The sequence below is a fragment of the Aplidium turbinatum genome, chromosome 17 (assembly GCF_918807975.1).
Source record: "Aplidium turbinatum chromosome 17, kaAplTurb1.1, whole genome shotgun sequence".
Lineage (NCBI taxonomy): Eukaryota > Metazoa > Chordata > Ascidiacea > Aplousobranchia > Polyclinidae > Aplidium > Aplidium turbinatum.
Genome location: NC_137488.1, coordinates 4429008 through 4450189, shown reverse-complemented (window position 1 = coordinate 4450189; position 21182 = coordinate 4429008). Strand labels below are relative to the sequence as shown.

The 21182-nt window shown below is 37.0% G+C and overlaps 1 protein-coding gene across 1 annotated transcript; it reads left to right on the top strand.

Annotated features, from left to right (window-relative positions):
- On the top strand, nt 1-20746 carry LOC145786583 (immunomodulatory peroxidase-like). Its single transcript, XM_082598265.1, has 20 exons — nt 1-125; nt 1275-1349; nt 2009-2066; nt 5811-5917; nt 6175-6342; nt 6884-7015; nt 8610-8729; nt 9171-9329; nt 11415-11542; nt 11934-12047; nt 13909-14069; nt 14826-14968; nt 15217-15385; nt 16160-16329; nt 17087-17275; nt 18202-18429; nt 18528-18652; nt 18941-19067; nt 19683-19718; nt 20286-20746. The coding sequence occupies exons 1-20, from the start codon at nt 62-64 to the stop codon at nt 20342-20344; spliced, it is 2532 nt and encodes an 843-aa protein (XP_082454391.1). The 5' UTR covers nt 1-61; the 3' UTR covers nt 20345-20746.
- The last annotated feature ends 436 nt before the right edge of the window (nt 20747-21182 follow it).

Below are 21182 nucleotides of genomic sequence, written 5' to 3'. Positions count from 1 at the left end.
TAAAATTAGAAATCTTTTTTTTAGCAAGAAACAAGCCGCAGCTTAAGAAACAATTATAACAATGAAGACGTTCAAGATTTTATTAGTTACTATACTATTCATTTCTTATTGTTACGCACAAGAAGGTAATACTGTCCCTTCAAATCTAGCTCGCAAGTCAGACAATTTCTCTGTATAAAGGTGTCGCAGTAGATTGAGTGGATACTTTTAAAATCTACCAACATCTTGCTGGTTACCGTGTTTCTACAAATAACTCTTGAGTTTGTTTTCTGCCTTTGATGTGCATACACAGTTTTCAGTCATGGTTGCTTGTGTTAGTCCTGGCCAGTTTTGAACCATATCTGGTTATTTTCGGAATGTTGTTCAGCTGTAAAATATCCTGATTCTAAGCGTAACTGCTGTACAACTAACTATTGGTTTGTCATATTTAACTTATATGCAGCTAATGCAGTATTTTGTAATATGATATTTACGCATCGCATAAGCTAAATCATGATCGGTTACTGAAAGTTATAGATGTTCTTGAAAGCACGATGCAAAATTGGCAAAAAGCGTCAGATTACATTATGAAGAGAAGCTATAATGCTCTACTGATTTCCTGTCACTACTTTTCCGCTTTAAATGTTTGCACAGAAATCAAATTTTTTCAAATATTACATAATTGCGTAATAATATCAACACATAAAATAATTACACAAAAACCATCGATGATTGCGTTCTGTGATTCTAAAATCTTTAAGCAGAGGTCAACATACATTGCATGTTTGAATGATAACAAGACAGCCAACCTATAGCTTATCATACGTTCAACCAATTGAGGTGAAGAGACGACAATATTACGTAACGGTGGTTCGACTCTCCGGGTACGCGCTTGAGAAACCTAGTCTGCTTTCCATTCAACTACACTCGGTGGATAGAATCACAGACAGCAATACTTCAACAACAACAAGCGGTAACATCACTCTGTCAAACTCGGTGACTGAGCCAGTGATTCGAAACCTCTTCTACAAGTATGTGAAAGTGTTAGAAGTTATAGCACACAAAGAAGCTTTCTCAGTCCGAGGATAGATCCTTACTATCAACCAACTACTCCGTCGTTCAAGCAATCCATTGACCATGCATAACAGCTATTTTGTTCCAACTTAAAATCTATTGTAAATGTATTTTTATTGCAAAAACATTGTAAGAATTCAAATTTACTAAAATTCAAAATTTTTATTATTCAACTTTGGGAAAAGATGATGACTTGGCTGACAATGTGGTCTTTGTTTTAGCGCGACTTTTCAATCGTGTACCTGGTCGACGAACACGCCCCAAACCACGACCAGCTACAACTACTTTATCACCGCGTGAGTATACAATTGTTGGCACGCGACACTGACGCTTCAACACGCGCACGAGTGTCTCACAATAATCCCCTTACAGAGAAAAGCTAAATCACAACAATCACTTCTTTTACCGTGACTAAAAAGAAAGTGGTTCTTTTGAATGATTTGGACAACAAACATCTCTAAATGAACAAAATGAAATTATGAAAGTGTGATACAAAGGGCGGCTCATGATCGAGAACAATGGCGCATTGTATCTAACCCTCAATACGTGGAAGGAACATAATGATGATGGTTCTTATTTTAAATCCAAGCAATGGGGGTGTATAAAGGCAAAGTTCTTATTTATAATAAGCTTTCGGCACTACCCAGAGTAGGGTGACCCCAACCCAGGTGATTACACCTTGATGGTACTTGAGTCGTGATTTTCGACAACCAGCTTTCCTGGGAGTCGAACTAAGATTGCAAGTTTAGAAAGTGAGTACTTTATTCCTACTACCCTTTCATGATTAGATGTTCTCATCTCCCGATATTTATTTTTTTGGAAATATAGCCTATGTAAAATGTCTAATTGAAATTAAGTCAAATTCTGTTGCGTCACGCTTCGAAAAATATGAGTATAACTTAGTTCTGAAAAAATATGCTTTTGATGAAGTACATTGAAACTTTTTATAATTCAGCTCATGATGAAGAAGAAGAATGTACACCAATGCCTGAATGCCCTTCGCAACCAGAAATGTAAGAGCTTGTTTATACTATTGAAAATAATATAAACCTATAGATTCAAAGTCAAGCCTGTAGTTTAAGAGCAAGATGAGGACATTTTGTTTGGAAGCCTTATGATCCTACGTAGTTACGCACAAAACTCAAGAGACTTCCAAAATAGCTGCAAGGAACAAAATTTAAAATGCAAGCGGCAATTCCAATTTGTCAACTTTGGCCACAGTTGTCAACTTCAAGTAGCTTCCTGTACTGTAAACCGTTTCTACCCAGCAGTGTACACTAGGGTGGGCCGTTTTTGACTTTTTTTCGAAATTCAAAAACGGCTAGTCATAAAAAGTGGCACATGCATGAAAAAATTACGTGTGCAAAATTTCATCAGTTTGGGGTGCATCTTCTGCTCCCGCAGGGGGGTCAAACTTTCAATTTTTTGAAAAAAAAAGGGAAATTTCACTTTCCGTTTTCACATAATTTTTTTATAATTTTTCTACTGGCTAGTTATAAATTGTAAGTGGGATGTACCCAGAACTTACCTATGTAAAGGCATGTTCGAAGCTTAAGGTTTACTGCCCCCGCATCGACGATCAAAATGCTGAATTTTCACCAATTTGAGATGCTATTTTGTCATTGCTCAATAAACAAACTTGTCGCAAAAGGGCGAGATGGTGTTAACGCTGTACGCTCATTTATGTTCTGTCCATTAAGTTTGCAGGATGATACGAATGAGGTACGAACATCAGTACATATTTATGATAAAGAGTTATAAAAAAAATGAATAACCTTTTGAAGTCCAATTCCAGAGGTGGGCCTAAATTTCAGTAAAATTTGGACCAAATGAAAGAGTCTGCAAAGCAAAAATATTTGAAATCGGTTGTTGTAGCCTAAGTGTTTCAATTTTCTGCAATGTACTTGCCCACAGGAAAATCGTGTCCCTGTTACAGAACAACAGTTCCTTCTTGATCAAAGAACAACTCGCATAATGGTGATTGATAAACATGATAAATCGGCCACAAAATCTAATTTTAAACGTTTTCCGAGGAGAATCAGAACAATTCGGTTATTTACGTGAAGACCCAGGAGCAGGCACAAGTCGCGCTTTGGTTAAAACACCTTTAACTTCTTATTCAAGCTCAGAAACTCTGTCATCCAATGAAGAACGCTGCGAAGATTTTGATTATCAACCCAGTTTTGCCTCGGAAAACCCCAGAAAAAGCAAGGTTACTTCCAGTTTAGTAGTATTTGCTGAATCATGCGATCGTACTGGTATTTCAGATAGGTCTGCAGCACTTATTGCTTCATCATTTCTACAAGATGCGGGAGTTGTAACGGATAGCGAATCTCAATCAGTCATATATAAAAGCAAAGTGAGAAGAGCGAGAAAAAAATGAGGTTTACAACTCAAATGGAAAGTAGGCCTATCATGTGCATAAATTTGCAAGGCATATATTTTGATGGCCGAAAAGATTAAAAAACCATCAAACAAAATGAAATTGCTGGGCGACTTCGAAAACATTTCGCAGTTGAAGAACACATTACTTTACTTGAGGAGCCAAGTTATCATTTCATTGGTCATTTTACTGCAGCCAACTGATCTAATGTGTCAATAGCTACCGAGATTCTTGAATATCTTGGATCCAATAAAATTAGCTACGATAATGTAATGGCAATTGGATGCGATGGAACCGCAATAAACACAGGTCAAAAAGGCGTCGTGATAAAGCTCCTGGAAGATCATTTCCAAAAGCCACTTCAATAGTTAATATGCCTACTCCATAGTAATGAATTGCCTCTTAGGCATCTTATTAAAGATATGGCAATTCTAGCAGACCTGATAGCTTCACTGGGCCCATTATAAAGCAGCTATATCCACTGTCACACAACTAGATGTTGTAAAATATAAAGCAGCTCCTGCACCAGAGATTGAAATTGATGAAAATGACCTAAGCACTGACCAAAAATATCTTCTACACATGCACAGAGCAGTGAAAATTGGAGATATATCAATTCATTTTGCATATAGGAGTCCAGGTATGATGAACCACTCAAGATGGTTAAACACAGTCAATAGAATTCTACGTTTATATGTTGCATCTAACGCGTCAGCTGTATTGGTGGAACGTTTGGACTATATTATGAATGTTTATATTTCAATATGGTTTGCCATTATAAAGGAAAGCAATTTCACTAATGACCAAAAACATTTCTTTAAAATTCTACACTCTGCTCAGAAGCTATCGAATAAGTTAAACCCCAATATCCTCAACAAAGTAATATAGAGGAATGCGTTTTATGCCCATCCTGAAAACATTTGTAAATGTTTGTAAACGACAAATTTGTGTAAACAAAATCATGATAACAATTCACGTGGAACTGTACAATACATTCCATTTACGGAACCTGCAGATCATATTGCTTTTATTCTGAAGTAAATTATAGGTTGCGTTTTATAGCTGCAACTGATCAAACGTAGGCTACTATTGCTTTTAGTTTAAGCAAGACTACGTCTTATAGTTTGTCAGTTCGTATCATCCTGCAAAGTTAGTGGACAGAACATAAATGAGCGTACAGCGTTAACACCATCTCGCCCTTTTGCGACAAGTTTGCTTATTGAGCAATGACAAAATAGCATTTCAAATTGGTGAAAATTCAGCATTTTGGTCGTCGATGCGGGGCAGTAAACCTAAAGCTTCGAACATGCCTTTACATAGGTAAGTTCTGGGTACATCCCACTTACAATTTATAACTAGCCAGTAGAAAAATTATAAAAAAGATTATGTTAAAACGGAAAGTGAAATTTCCCTTTTTTTTTCAAAAAATTGAAAGTTTGACCCCTTGCGGGAGCAAAAGATGCACTCCCAAACTGATGAAATTTTGCACACGTAATTTTTTCATGCATGTGCCACTTTTTATGACTAGCCGTTTTTGAATTTCGAAAAAAAGTCAAAAACGGCCCACCCTAGTGTACACATCTATGCAAACTAAATTCACTTGACTGAAGAAACTGCGTCCTTTGAAGAATCCACGACATTCAACTTCGTATTGAAAATCACCAATAGATTTTTCTTTGCATTGTTTTGCTAACCAGTAATTACAAATCTTGTAAAAACTGAATTAAATATGAAATCTGTTCTAAAACTGTAAATACCAGATCATTTTTAAGATGAAAAATTGAAAACCTTAAAAGTTTGAATAGTTACATTACACATTATGAAACTCACTTCAAAAACATTGAATTCTTTTCTTGATACAATTTAGTATGCAGTTGATCTATCTTCACAAATGTAGATACAAACGACCTGCTCTATGTTCTGTATTCCGAAAGTTAGTGTAATATCGCTACTACCACAGCGAACCCGCAACATCAGGCCAAAACAGGTCGTTTGTACCTACATTGTGAAGTATACAGCCATCATGCCGCTAAAAGCGAAACTCAATCTAGATGTTCAATTATTATTTGTGTTTATTGGCGCAAGCGGTGGCGACGGTAAAACATATAAAGTTACTTGCCAGAGAGTATTGCGCTATTGCTTGCAGGCTACAACAGAGGATTCTGCGTTTGATTCAATTTCTTTTGGAATGATCAATTATAAGGCCACGGTTTGTCTTATATTCTTAGTTACTTAATAACAAATAACCAAAACTTCTCAACATGTTTTCTTGCATCCATTATTTTCTGTTTGAATACAAAGGTGTTAATGTTTGCAAACTTTCCACCAAAGCTCTATCACATACAGTAAGTTGAATAATCACGTCAATCACCAGGTTCTACACTGCTGATGGAAGCTGTAACAATCCATTGGATGGTTCTATTGGGCAATCAGGTCGTCCTCACAAGAGGCTTGTCCCGGCTGAATACTCCGATGGAAGAGGTATGAGTCGGGTGTTTATATGGTTCCATCATTATCTTTGTCAGTAGCAGCGATCACTCCTCCCCTAAAACCCAGACAAGTAACTTCATTCACGGTGTATTGCAAGGTTGGATTAATATAGACCTACACATTATTGTGTTTTGTTGAAATTTCCCCCCCCTAAGGCTACTTGATAGATCCACCCTTGGGTCTTTGTGTATCTGTCGTCTTATCAAAAGCCAATGTTGTGTGATTGTTCACTCACTTTATAATCACAGGCAAGCCACGTAGAGCTGCTAATGGAAAACCTTTGCCATCTGCCCGCACAGTATCAACGGAATTTCAAGACGTGAAAGTTCCAAAGTCAACCATACATACTCATATCTTGGTTCTTTACGGCCAATTCATAGCTCACGATATTACCCTAACTCCAACGATTGAAACAGGTTAGTTCTTGAAAGTATGTGTGTCGCATCTCAATGTCATCTAGAGTGTAAGTCAGGAACGTAGTTACAGGGGGACTTGAGAGAGCAATCACCTCGCCAAACTTTTAGCTGGCCACTATATGATTGTGATACTATTACAACGTTATACTGACATTAAATTATACGTTGAATAACGTTTCATAAACGTTTGGCTACATTCAGTAACTATATTTTTAAAGAAACTCTTTATTTCAAACATTAAAACATTTGCCCCCTATCAAGAGTTTCTTTTGCTCCAAAAGTTTTCTTTCTAGCTGACTCACTGGTGTAGGCAATTGACAAAGCGGATAGGATGGAGACACAGTGTGAGTTTGAACAACCTACTTTCCCAATAAAGCAGCAAAACTATTCATGTCCCCTTCTACTCAAGAGAGAGCTTCTGTTTACAAATTACACAAAAGTTTTCAATCAAACAGAATGATGGGCTAATTTGTTATTAACTAAAATTGATGATCAAATATGTTATGCACAAAAAAATAAGTACTATGAACCAATTTTACAGAATGTACAGAGTGTAATGCTAGAAATGAAGATTGCTTTAACATTCCAATACCAAGAGGAGATGAAATATCCGGTGCAGAAAACAGAAGATGTTTACCCATCCGTCGTTCCGAAGCTTTAGAAAGTCCAATATGTAAGATTTGTTGCTGAGTGTATTTTGCACAGCATGTTGCAAGAATTAAAATTTGACAAGAACATTATAAGCCATAGCGCATTTGAAGGCATGCACAATGCACATTCACTGCAAACAGCAGGAAACATCATATCTTGAACCTGACGTTTTTAACGTACAGTAGGCCACTTAAAAATGATGAAGAATCATCAGTGCACCTACAGTAATCAACAGAAGTGTGCTGTCATCAGAACCGCTGAAATTTGACCAGGTTAGAAACTTATTAATCTCCCGTATGGTGTTTTGTTTCCATTACTTAGGCAGCCTACCTATACTGGTTATCAACGACAGAAATCTAATCGAAAAGTGAGAAGTGAGCAATATGAAGATATTTCTTGATAACTATAAGCTTATAATGAGATTGTTTGATAAGACTATAATCTAAGGCAACGTGGTCCAACTTCTTTTCATCGCGGGCCAAATTTTTTTTTTTTGTGAGCCAATGTTTTTAAATAGCCATTCGTCGGCTTATTGCTGGCAAATTATACATAACCTATGGCATATGGTTACTACTCTCTTAAACCTCTACAGCTTGTTTCACCCTAAAAGGGGGATCATCTTTAACTTCATTAAATTTAGATTTTAATTTTAGTTAGACAATAGCGTTGGTATCCATGAGAATCGTAGTTGTGGCCATGCGAATGCAAGCGTAAAGAGCCTCGTTTCCAAGTTGATTTCGATTTTTGGTTTTAATATAATAATTCATTGCTGAAAACGTAGGCTACATTCGCAAATGTATGTACTTCCAAACATCGAGTGGCTTACAGGTTCAGAACAGCATCTTTTGAAAGGGGAAACTGGACAGCAAAAACGGATCGTTCTGAAGTTCACATAATTGGAGTTGAAGCTCTGGGGGCTGTGTACTCACTCTTACGCCCATGGGACAATTTTTTTAAATAAAGTGGTATTGTTATGCATCACAAAGGATCATTTACAAAGTTTTTTTTTGTCAATTATAACAACAAAGAAACAAAAATTGAAGTGATATTGCTAGATTAAAGCAAAGCTGACTATCAGTTTGCGGGCCAAAAAAAACGGAGCTCGTGGGCCAGGTTTGGCCCGCGGGTCTGCAGTTGGACCACACTGATCTAAGGCATTCAAACTATGAGTGTTTAATGAAATAAAATACGAGCTTATTTATGTTAAATGTATTTGCAAACAATTTCAATAGCTTTCAAGTTGATTTCTCATACTGCAATTTACTTTAGATACTTATTATCATTTTTGTTTTGGGTCAATATGGCAACATGGCTTAAGCCTGACCCAAATATAATTTTAAGATTACTAGTAATTTTCGTTTATTAAGCCCATCCCAGAGACCAACTATTTTGGGCTGATAAAGTGGGTGAGTTAAAAACACACAAAAACACATGAACGACTGAATTGGTGAGAAAAGGGAAAGGCCTTCGCTCAGCAGTGGGCTACCACAGGCTGAAAATGATGATGATGATGAATGGTAGAACTATTGGGCTTAATAAGCGGGAACTAGTTACTAAGCAATAAACCAAAAATATAACTTATCATTTCGATTTTTGATTTGTTTGATCTTCTTTAGGCAACACAACTTCATCATCCATGAGGGAGCAGTTCAATGTCCTCACTCCTTTCATAGATGGAGGAACTCTGTACGGCAACAGTGAATCAATGTTCAATGATTTATTGGATGAAACATCACGTAAGCTGAAGCGTGGTTTATAAATTGAGTTGAAATATTAAGCCATATTTTCAGGGTGTAGTCATAAAAAATAAAATCATCATCGATATTTTTTAAAAGTAGTTTTAATTTTTAAAAACCTTCAAATTAAATATATAAAATGAAAAGTTCAATATTTTCGTGTTTGAATCGCTACGTTGGTGATTTTTTATTTGCTAGTTTGACAAAAAACTTGTACAATGAGAAACTACGGGAAACACTGCAACAGTAGATGATAGAGGATAACATAACCAAAAATGTTTATGGAGCACTAAGCTCAGAACGTTTAAGAAACGTTTATTTATCACAAAGCAGTGCAATTCAAAAAGTGCATATGAAAGCAAAATTAAAGGTCCAGAAATCGATAAGCTAGTATTTTGACCTACTTGGAACCAAGCATGGAGATAATGCTGCTTATTACAGGAATTGGACAATTGAAGACCGGAGATTTAGGTGACTTTGGGACTTCTCCACCAAATGCTCCTTCCCTTCCCGTTGAAACACAAGTGGAATTTTCTTTTCCGCGAGAAGAATGTCCCCTTGACGTTCATAAACCTGTCGGGACTCCTTGCTTTGTTGCAGGTGTGTTAGTGCATTATGCCATAGATAGAAGTTTATTATGATAACCAATACCTTTAGCAAGGGTGTCCAAAGGATAGTTTTAGAACGGGGCCCGAAATAACTTTAAGGCACAAAATCTTGTAATGTTGACGAAAACGTTGCATATTTTTTACTGTAATGCATTTGCATCTGGTTTATTTTATTTTGGTGACAATTTCTGTTCTTTGAGAGTAAAACAATCTTTTTTCGGTTATTTCGCTACAGCACTAGACTATTTTCTCTCGTTAGATATTTCTTAAGATGTGTCTTGCTTTACAACGGCGTGTTATTTCTTGAGTATGTATGGAGGTATTGACATTGGGCTTCAATTAGTCCATGAAAACACTGATGATAACGGGGTTGCCAAAATAGCTCTCATAGAATAGCAGCCGTCACTAAAGGCAGCAAAATGTCAGGACTATCTTTTGTGGCATAGGTATCTACAAGATTTGGCATTGCGTAGTGAAAATAACTCTTCAATCAAGATTCAAGAATAAAAAGACACTGTTCCGTTTTCTATTACGATTAACATTAATATGAACAATTAAACGATTCAATTCAATGTACAAATATTAAACGGCTAAGAATATGTTCTTCAAGTTTGCTCCTATACTTCCATTGTTTTCTTCATCCTTTATAAGTTTTATTGCTTGATCAAGACATCTATGGACAAAAACCTTCCTAAACTCCTGGCAACTAAACTTTACAATAGACAAAACTAATCAAAATATCAGATCTCCATTAAAAAATGTCAAAAGCAGGCACTATTTGTTTGTCGGCCTCGTAATATGGAAGCAAAAGCTGGAAAATCTTTCTTTGATCTTTCATCTTTCTTTCGTCACCCGAGACAATTCAATGACAAAGAAGAAACAATCATTTATAAATCATATAAAAGATATACTTAGACCAGTATTTCTTAACCCTTTTTACTTTAAGGCACACCTACAGACTTCTGAAAATGTTGGTTTCAATCTTTATCCTCTAAATAAGAACGCTTCTGATACACGATTCCTGGCAGTTTCGCATACTTGTAGACATAGAGGCTTTGAACCACTGATGCACAGTCGGTTACCGAGATTGACAGAGTGAAGTGTTCCGATTGTTGAAGTGTTGTTGCTAGTGAGTTATTCCATTCGCTATATGCCGCTGAATGGAGAGCAGTCATTGGAAATCCGTTGTTCAAGCGCACACCCCGAGAGCTGAACCAGCGCTGCTTGATTTTGAGGTTTCTTCGGATTCACTGTAATCTCATCGCGGTAATTTTATCGTGGTAATTTCATCGCAGTAATTTCATCACATGGTAATTACATCGCATACATTGTCATCGCATTGTAATTACATCGCAAGACACCACATCGTCAGTAATTTAATCGTCTTCGTCAACGTCCACCCTAACCCTAACGTCCACCCACCCTAACCCTAACTTCGGAGGGAACCAGCTATTAGACGGTTCGATTAGTCTTTCGCCCCTACGCCCAGGTAGGACGATCGATTTGCACGTCAGAATCGCTACGGCCCTCCCACCAGAGTTTCCTCCGGCTTCGGCCTGCCCAGGCGTAGTTCACCGTCTTTCGGGTCCCGACGACCGTGCTCTTGCCGGAGCCGGCCCTTTCAGGGCGCGGCCGGCCGGCGGTGCTTCCGTCGCCCCGCAGCTGGTAGTCTACGCAGCTCTCACACTGCGATGTAATTACCTGACGATGTGATATACTGCGATGTAATTACCATGCGATGAAATTACCACGATGATATTACCACGATGAAATTACCACGATGATATTACCACGATGAAATTACTGCGATGAAATTACCGGACACCGTTTCTTCGTCAGAAAGTTAGGCGCTTTGCCAAGAGATCAATCGGGGCAAACATCCTAAATGGACGATGCTAACTGCTGAACACAATAAATACTAACTTTATAATAAAATCAAATTTACCTGCAGTCTAAGGTAAGAGACATGCATGAAATAAACAAGACCTAGAGGACGTTGTCCCACATGGACAATCAAAATTTAGTGAAGTGTTTCTTAATTGTAATTGTTCTGATAACGTTTTTTCCTTTGCATCAGGCGACGTTCGTGTGAATGAGAACACAGCTCTGGCATCTTTTCACACTTTGTTCTTACGTTTTCACAACAAACTTGTGAGAGAACTGGCAACAATTAACCCAAAGTGGACCAGACAAGACACAATCGACGTAACTACTTTTTCCTCATTACGTATTTTGTAAATAAATTTAATACCGCTGTTTTAGCCTGAAAGAAACTTTTCTCTGATAATAATATTATGTGCTTGGATTAACATTGCTTCTCCAAAATATTAACAATTTGCTTTACTTAACATTTTTTATCAACCACTCTGTGTGGTTTATTATATTGTTTCGTTGCTATGCAGATTGACTTTTACAATATTTTTTAGACTGTAGCCTATGCAAGCACAAACTATATAGTAGAAATTGTTTGTGGACAATGCCACTTTAACATTTGTTTTGAACAGTAATCTTAAATCTGTCACTATCACTTCCCCAAAGCACCAGCTTACTATGCAAAGATGAATCCCATGTATCTATTGCTTTGTTGATGTTGCAGAATGCAAGGATGATTGTATCAGCCATCACACAAAGGATCACTTTCAAGGAATTCCTTCCAGAGGTTCTCGGATCAGATTTTATGAAACGATTCGGTCTTGAACTGATAGATGAAGTAAGTGTTTCCGTTTCAATTTGACCAAGCCACTATACAGTAAGCCTGTAGCCAGAATTACATCTTTTTACACGTTATAAATATTTATTTTAAGCAAAACGCAAACAGTCAACTTTATTTTCATGTCATGTTTTTTTTAAAGCATAAGCAAACGAAGCCAAGAGTAACAAACGATATGGTGTTTTAATGTAAATTAAAAGAAAAATGCAGGATGCAGGGTATTTTCAAAATACAAAACAAACATTATCATATAAAATTGGAAACCTGGCTGAAATTTACTGCTATTCGAATTTTTTTACAAGTTTGGCATGGTATGTGCACAACAATCTAAATTTTCAAGATACAAGGGTGGTCCACAAAAATGTGACACATTTCGTTTGTTCATAATTTCTACAAATCTGAAGATTTTTCAAAATCCTTTCAGCCCGAGATTGGTCATAGCTATAAGTTTTTGCCTTCAAAAACACTTTTGAAAAAACGAACCGGTTTCTGAGCTATTTCAATATTTGATAATATGTTCGATCCATGCTTCTCGCTGCTGAATCATCGCTGCCACTCTCACATTGAAACTGTCCATTACTCTCCCTAACATGTCCCTCGGAATTCTTCTAATTTCTCTTCTAATGTTTTCCTTCAGTCTGTCAATGGTATCAGGATTGTCCTGGTAGACTCTATCCTTTAGATATCCCCAGAGGAAGTAGTCAGGAGGGTTAAGATCAGGTGAATATGGCGGCCAGGGGTTGTTGGTCCTCCTTGAAATCAATCGATCCCCAGGAAAGTACTGATGCAGATACTCAAGGGTACGATTGGAACAATGCGGTGGGGCACCGTCTTGCTGGAATACAGCTGTATTCAAGTCGGCCCCCCTTCTCCTCCTTACTGCTGGAATGAATTGTCGTCTGAGCAATTTGATGTAACGTTCAGTGTTAACAGTCACCTGGCATCTCTCGTCGTCCTCAAAAAAGTAGGAACCAAAAATGCCATTACGTCCTATTGCACACCAAACTGTGACTTTTGTTACACTCAAGGGTGCTTGCACATGCGCATGAGGCTGTGCTTCTGCCCAAAATCTCATATTTTGATTGTTCACATGGCCACTCAAATAGAAGTGAGCCTCGTCGCTAAAGAGAAGCACATCCAAAAGACCGGGATTGTTCTCAATCCGTTCACTGATTTGCTGACCAAATTCAAATCGTTCATCCTTGTTGGCTTGACTTTGAGTCTGAACAAGCTGAATATTGTATGGGAAAAGTTGCAAGTCAGCATGAATAATTCTATTGACAGAAGATCTTGAAATCCCCACTTCCTGAGAAAGTCTTCTGGTGGATTTCTGTGGAGACTTCTCCACACGAGTTCGAACATCGTGAACTTTTTCGGGGGTTCTTGCGGTGGAAGGTGGACCACTATGGTTCTTATTGTTGTTAGTCACACTGCCAGTGTCTCTGAACTTCTCCAACAAGTGTTTGATAGTATTCCGAGACGGTGTTTTCCTTCCAGGAAAGTCATGACGAAAATGTCTCTGGGTCAAGATTACAGATTTTGTCGAAAAGTAGTGTTCAATGATTTTTGTCCGCTCAGCCACTGAAAATTGATATCCCGGCTCCATACTGCTACACATAAAACTTATAGCTGTACTCTATGAATAACCTGAAAATCAAGAGGTAGAATTAATTTTTATGGAAATGACAGATAAACAAAATATGTCACATTTTTGTGGACCACCCTGTACATTTCAAATGCAAATCAATTTCTTAATAGTAGCAACATCTGCAGCTTAGTAATCTACAAGCAAAATAATATTTTCAAGCTGGGCTGAAAATAACTGTATTTCATAGAGCATATCTAATGATTAACTTGATAGGGATACTGGAATGGTCATGACACATCATTTGATGCCACAACATCGAATTCGTTTGCAACCGCGGCCATGAGATTCGGACACACTCTTCTTACGTCATCGTTAACAAGACCTGCTCCATTCTTTAACCGACCTCAAGGAGAAACAATGAGACTTAAAAACTTGTAAGTAAAGCTCAAAACTTGCTCTAAACTTTTCTAGAGTTGTTTGGTTTTGAATCTTTATCCTTGGACAGACAAAGCCTTGATTGGTTATTCCTGGTAGTTTCGCATACTTGTAAAGGCTTTCAACGCAGTGCCAGTTACCGAGATTGGCAGAGTGAAGTTTTTCGATTGTTGAAGTGTTGTTGCCGGGGAGTTATTCCATCCATTAGATGTCGGTGAATGAAGAGCAGTCCTGAAATGCGTTGCTCAAGCGCACACCCCGAGAGTCAAACTTGTACCGCGTGATCTTGAGCCGGGCGAGTAACCACTGAGATAACGGGGCTAATGAGGAGAAGTTCACTCTGTTGTACTGGAAGCATACAAAGTCAAGTATAACAACCAGATTCAGCATCATGCTAATTTCGTTTACTTCACTTGGCTTTGGATACTTGTGACAGTACTCTCAACCAAAGCTCTATCAAAACTAAAACTAACTTTGAGTCAGTCTATGACGTTTTCCGGCACTTATATTTTCAGCAGCAGTCTAAGTTGTGTTCATTTACGGCACTTATGATGTGAACGCTAGCTGGAGAAATTAAAAAGATCGCACTGTCGTAGCCGAAACATTATTTGCAGCAGAGTTATAATTTGATGTCCATAAAATATTATACACTCATACAGTACAAATAATTTGCTTTGTAAGAATGCAGTTTAGAAGAACAGAATTGAGAGCTTACAATTTTGTACAGCTTTCATTAATTAATTATTTTTAAACAGATTTTCAAATTCGATTCCTTTGCTCACTACGGACAATGGAGGAGCAAACTCCATATTGAGAGGACTCACCAGAGATGCAGCGGAAACTGCGGACACAACATTCGTAGAAGATATTCGGGAATTTTTATTCCTTCCAAGAGAAAGTGCGTGATATGCTTTGTACATAAAGTCATTGTAGGTAATGTGCTAAAAGTAAAAACAAACGGATGCCTTGAACAATATATTAGTTTTATTGAACACTTAGTAGATACTACAAAGCACAAAAGTATGATAGGTTGTATTAAAACGCTTATTGGTTGCCGACAAATAGTTTAAATAAAGTTTGTAAATAGGTTTGAATTAAATTTAGAGTAGATAATATTTTATTTCCATTTACTATGTTTACACGTAGGTGATATTGGTCAAGACCTGTTGGCTAGAAACATACAAAGAGGTCGTGAACATGGTCTTCCAGGCTACAACGTTTATCGAGAGTTCTGTGGCTTAAACAGGGCGAAAGTCTTTGCGGATTACACCGACTTTTCACCTCTAAACATTGAAAGAATGGCAAGAGTGTACAAGTTAGTTGTAGCAGATACTACGTAATTTTTCAGCACAATTTCTTATACTTGGCTGGATGGTAGCCACCTAGGTGGCCATGGTGGCCATGGCTGGATGATCAATCCAGGTGGCCATGGCTGGATGATCATAATAAATAATTAGGGATTATTACCCTTTATTTGAAGTGTGTTTTAGGATTTTCTCCTGAACTTTCGAATGTAATTTTATATTGATTTTTGAACATTTGAGTCCAACATGATCTATGATTGCACAATGCATATCTACAGTACTTGCAAGAGTCAAATTTTCCTTGGCTTTTGCTTTATAATTCATGAACATGTGATTGCAACTAGGCTTCTTGTGTATGTCTCGTTGGCGTCACGTAAAAAAAACTGAATTGAAATAACTAACACCACATTTGATCGAAAAGTAAAGGGGTACACCACATTGGCTGAAACCACTGCCTAACTTTGAAATTTTTAAATGAAACAGGGTCGACTCTCTATCAAAGCTCTGACTGTGTGATATGAATTTACGTTGTTTTTTTTGCATGAATCAATTTTATGTTTTATAACCGTTTTCTATATTGATCAAGCTGCAGACAGTTGTATTTTCACAAACATTTTCAATTTTTGATGTAGGCTACAGTACAGTAAAATGAGCCTTCAACACAAACTGTAATTTTCAACAAAATATCACTTCCTGAATTGCGACTTAAAAAGTACCTTTTTGCCTCTTAGAGAGTAACATTTTTTGTACAAATGACCATTTTTTTCAATGGACTTACATTGCAGGCATGTTGATGATGTGGATTTGTACATTGCTGGGCTTGGACAGTTGAGCAGTGGTGAGGGGTTGTTTGGAGCAACCTTCTCCTGCATCCTCGGCTACCAATTCAGAGACATCCGAAATGGAGATAGACTGTGGCATGAAAATGGCGGCGAATTAACCGTTTTTACTCCAGGTATCTCTTTCCGTTGACAAAATAAAGAAGAGAGTCATAATGTTTTACAGTATTTAATAAAAAGTAATTTGAAATTAACGCCCTACAATGTAACTTGTCACAAACAAAGTATTTTTTACTAATATTTTGCTATTCAATTTGAAATTTAAATCTTGTGACATAATAAATTGGTAATTTTCTGTTGCATGCAGCGACTATGACGACACAGATTCGTGTAATGTTCAGTGAACAACTTGGGATCTAGTAAAAGTCCATTGAAAGAAAACCGCTTTTTGAAAGAAATTAAAGCAGCTCGCTGATCAAACAATATAATAACAAATAAAAACTACAAGACTTCCCAACTTTGTGAAGGCACTTTAAAGACACAGGCCATGTGATGCTTCAAATTCGCTAAACGAGAATTGGAATTAAATCTGGTTGTAACTTCTTTTTTTTGACATATTCAAGATTATCGCTGACTGTTGAAAAACTTTGATTAAACGCATGGGAAGCGAATCTTTTTGTCTTCCTTTTAGCACTATTTCGTGTCTCGTCAAGGTACAGTGGCATGGTTCCGAAGGAGAGAGATTTAGACTATAGAGCAAAATATTTAACCATTTGGCCGTGTTGCTTATATATTTTTTGTGAAATTGTTTGTAGTTCGAAATAAGAAAAATGCGACCACCTGACATTGCACTCTTGATGGTTAAGCAACAATTAAGACATTAATTAAATCGTTAGTTCTTCAATTTGGTTGAACCGCATTACATCTGTTCAGCTCAACTTCAAGCAATTCGTCAGTTCAGTCTTGCAAGGCTTCTTTGTGAGCTCGATGATATGCAAGAGATTCAGCCAAACCCTTTCCGGCAAATTGGCTTGAGAGAAAATGGAAGAAGACACTGCCGCACATATCCTCGCCTAAACTTAGAACCTTGGAGAGATCCAGTAACCAGCCCACCAAACACCGGTAAAAGCCAATGAAGTAACTCTTGTTTTCAGCTATATGGTCCCTGCAACTTAAAGCTCTTGAATTACAGGAATTTGTTTACTGCTGGCTTGATGAATCGAGCAAGTTTTCTAATCTGTTTGCCTGCTTTGAAAACTCAAAACCTTTCAGTTTCTAAACTTTTGCATCTAAGAAATTTGCAGAACAATGTTATCGAATTAAAAGTACAATCAGTAACACTAGCGTGCAAAACTAAACATCAATTTAAAAAAACACGAAATTTGAATCTTCTTTCATTAGCGATATCAGCAGAAACAGCTTGCAAGAAACTACGTAGCAAACATTTGTCGTAGACCTACATATAAAAAAGCGCATAAAGTCGGTTGTTGTTTCTTTCGGCATTTATAAAACGATACGACGGCGACTCTTTGCTTTATAACTGGCAAATTCCGATTCCGGCTTCAGTGTTACCATTTTTTTAAGGGAAGCCAGACTTTTTAAGTTTTGTCCTGTTTCCTTTTTTAAAATTTAATTTCACTTCAGTTGCAATCGAAGTTGAAACGGCGACTTTTCCAAAAACTGGCAAGAACAAACAATTCTATTTTCTGGTAAAGTTTAAGAGCGTAGGCCTAATACAAAGAACAAGATAAATATTAAAAAAAAGAGTGCAAACAAAATTTTTTGCTCATCATTTTGTGTCAAGCAAGAGTTTCACCCTTTTTTCAACGACTCTGACTCTAATCACAGCTTCGACTCTGATTCCACAGCCCTGGTATAAATTCTGATCTTTCTCATCTTTAGAACAAGTAAACAAGACAGCAATTTTTGTATTTGCATGAGTCAAATTTGAAAGATGGACGAGCAAAGAAATCTTTTCGATATTGAACGTTGATATTGATAAAATGCTCATTTGATTCAACGCGATTTAATTGTATTCTGGTTTGTAGCTACAACTCCAGAACTGACTGTGTGGTTTCCGACTGTATACCAAAACGAAGAGTTCACCACACCACAACAACTTCTCAATTTCTTGCTGCAAAACAGGCCTGACGACATCTGCAGGAATATCTTAGGAGTGGAAAAGCGAACTGTTCGTGGAAACATTCAATTCCGTTTCAGTTGTCCTCCTGGATCGATTAAAGGAACAGATTATCCAAATGTGGATGCCAGTAAAGGTACTAAATGTTTCTAAAAGTTATCGAATAGACAAAGCGCCCAGTTTGCTTTCATGTGTTATCTAAAATGAGTGCGTTTTCTTTTTTCTTTGTTTTAGGTGTCTGGACAAGTTTCGTTGATGCATCAACACCAACCAACACTAATGGAGATGATGATGAGTCTAGAAACAATCCTCCTTCATCTTGCGTACATCCTCTTGCTATTCAAGGATTTCAGGGAAATGTAAGAAGATTGGCCAAATGCATGCATAATTGTAACAAAACAATTTTTTGTAACCTGTTGCGTATCGTGGGTGAAAGTATTGACAAAGATTTTGCAAAGTTAATTTACATGCGGAAGCCATTTGTTGCTTATTCGTTTAGTTGTTCGTCATCTTTGCTTGAGTTTTTGGGGCCATTTTAATTGTTAAAAAACTAAACCTTTGGCAGGTAGTCGTGTAGCAAAGATAGCTTTATTTATTTACTTAAAGCTCTTGTTATCATCAATTTAATGTGCAGTATTTCTTGACAGACTCCTGCTCGACAAACCGGTGATGTATTCAGCACATTTAGTCTTTCTGCTGGCTTTGTGTGCAGAGGAATTGATCAGCCGTCTGGAAGATGTTTGGATTATAAAGTCAGATACTTCTGCAAAAGCCGTAAGTTCCATTTCGAGTAGGCGACAAAATTATTGACGTATTTTCGACACAGCGGAACTTACACTAAAATGCTGCACTGTAATTTGTTACAGATAAATCATACACAATTCATAAGTCTTTCAGTTTCTTTTCATTTTTTTCTTTTATGTCCGACCACCAAATTGGAAGGTGGCTCTTGCCATAACATAGCAGGACTGTAGAGAAAAGCAGAAACGAGTAAACTCCAACGTTGAAGCGTGGTCGAAACCGAAATGATTTGTTGAACATCTTTGACATTTTTTTCTTAAGGGTACCATATGAGTGAAGAATATTACTTTTGCGGTTAAAATCTAACTTAGTTTACTTCACATTGCTTCTTGGCAAATTGTATCCAGCAGAAGCAACAAATCATTGACCAACCATGATAACTTAGCAACTGCATTCTGTATATTTTAAATAGTTGTAAGTTGTAACACAAAATTATCTAAAATAAACATGTAGGCTACATCCCATTGTATACATCCTAAACTTTTTTTAATTGGAGTTTGAGAGATAAAACTGACAAGTTGCAACCGTGTATTTATCTGGTCGATGTCCAGAAAACTCAACCATGGTTGTTTATTTATTTTTCTTCAGTTCGACAAGTACCTCCAACAAGGAGAACACCAACAAGTAAGAGTTTAGGTTAAGTTTTTGCAGTGTTTACTGTTTATACCTTCATAAATAGTCTATCCCACTATCAAAGTTATCAGTTGTGGCTGGTTTAATTGAGTCCAAGTATCTCCCAAATGGTCTTCAAATGCCCCTCAACCAAAAATCTTCATTTTTCTTTTTAGTTTAGAAAATTGTGTTTAATACAATGCGTTTGCATTTGTTCGATTTATGCAACCTAGGCGTTGCAAACTGCTGCTTTGTGCAGACAACTCGGAGATTGACCTATTTTTACCAAGCCGAATAAATGTATTTTTTTAGTAAATTCAAAAGTAATCTACTGTACCTCTTGCATTAGTGTCGTTTGGACAACATGTTCAACCACAAGGGTACTTTGAAAACATATTAGCCTAACTCAAATTTACACAATGCAAATGCGCTTTAAGTGACACTTAAATACAGCATATACCCTGCTGTGTATACTGTTTTATGTTTGCAAATATAGCTGATCTGATGTGAAAAATTGTACATCAATTTTATCATTGTTTGGTTTGTACAATCCGACTAACTAAAGCATTGACCTTTCAGGCGTCCAAAGACAAACGAGGAAATTATGCCGCATCTTCGGTGTGTGCTGCCAATCATAAAGAGGAAAAGTCCATTGCCAGCTGAAAAGATACATTTTTCAAATCATTATTCATAGCACAATAAAGTACATCTCGTTTGAAATAGTGAATGTATAGACTGCGTATAAGATAGGTGTGCAATGACTCGTTATTCAATTGGTTCTAAGACATTAATCTTTGAAAAAGTGCATACCTGTAGCAATATATTCAAACATGTTTTGTATCCAAGAGCGCTTGTGGATTTTTCACAAATTGTTGCATAGTCATCATGTTGCCAACGCAAAAACGTTTCTTTTTAATGTGACAGCTTAGAAAAAGTCGACTATCACTCAAACATCTTTCAACTTTAATTGTGCTACGTTCTTTTAAATGTGACAAATCTGTTGTAAATGCAAATATGTCAAATGTCAATAAAGTGAATACCTACAATCCTACATGTAAAACAATGCAGTAAAATAAGCATGTAGGCTACGTACCCGACGTACAACGTGTAGGCTACTTGCAACGAAGATCGAGATCATTGGTGTCTAAAGTTTGTAAAACACGATTCGAGAGTCGCTGTTTATGAGTCTTGGTTGGCGCGTCATACTTTCATTTTTTCCCCTTAAATCGTGGCTTACACTTCGAGATTACAAGCTAATGTAACCAACTGCAAAAGTTCTTTTGAGATATTAACAAAAATCTTAGTTTATTTTAACACCTTTAAAAGAACTTAAAATAATGCAGTGATGGCCACATCTTATATCAAAAACCATATGTTTCATCGACCACTTTGATACATGGCACGTGGGTAAACCTGGTAACTTAGTGGAAACCTACCAACAAAAATTTTCTTTGCAAGCAAACTTCTGTAACGCAT

What these genes read in the sequence shown, in the direction of transcription:
- LOC145786583 (XM_082598265.1), top strand. Translation starts at nt 62, where the DNA reads ATGAAGACGTTCAAGATTTTATTAGTTACTATACTATTCATTTCTTAT. An exon ending in AACTCCAACGATTGAAACAG is followed by an intron (nt 6,343 to 6,883) that starts GTTAGTTCTTGA and finishes CCAATTTTACAG; the next exon opens with AATGTACAGAGTGTAATGCT. An exon ending in GTCTTGAACTGATAGATGAA is followed by an intron (nt 12,048 to 13,908) that starts GTAAGTGTTTCC and finishes TTAACTTGATAG; the next exon opens with GGATACTGGAATGGTCATGA.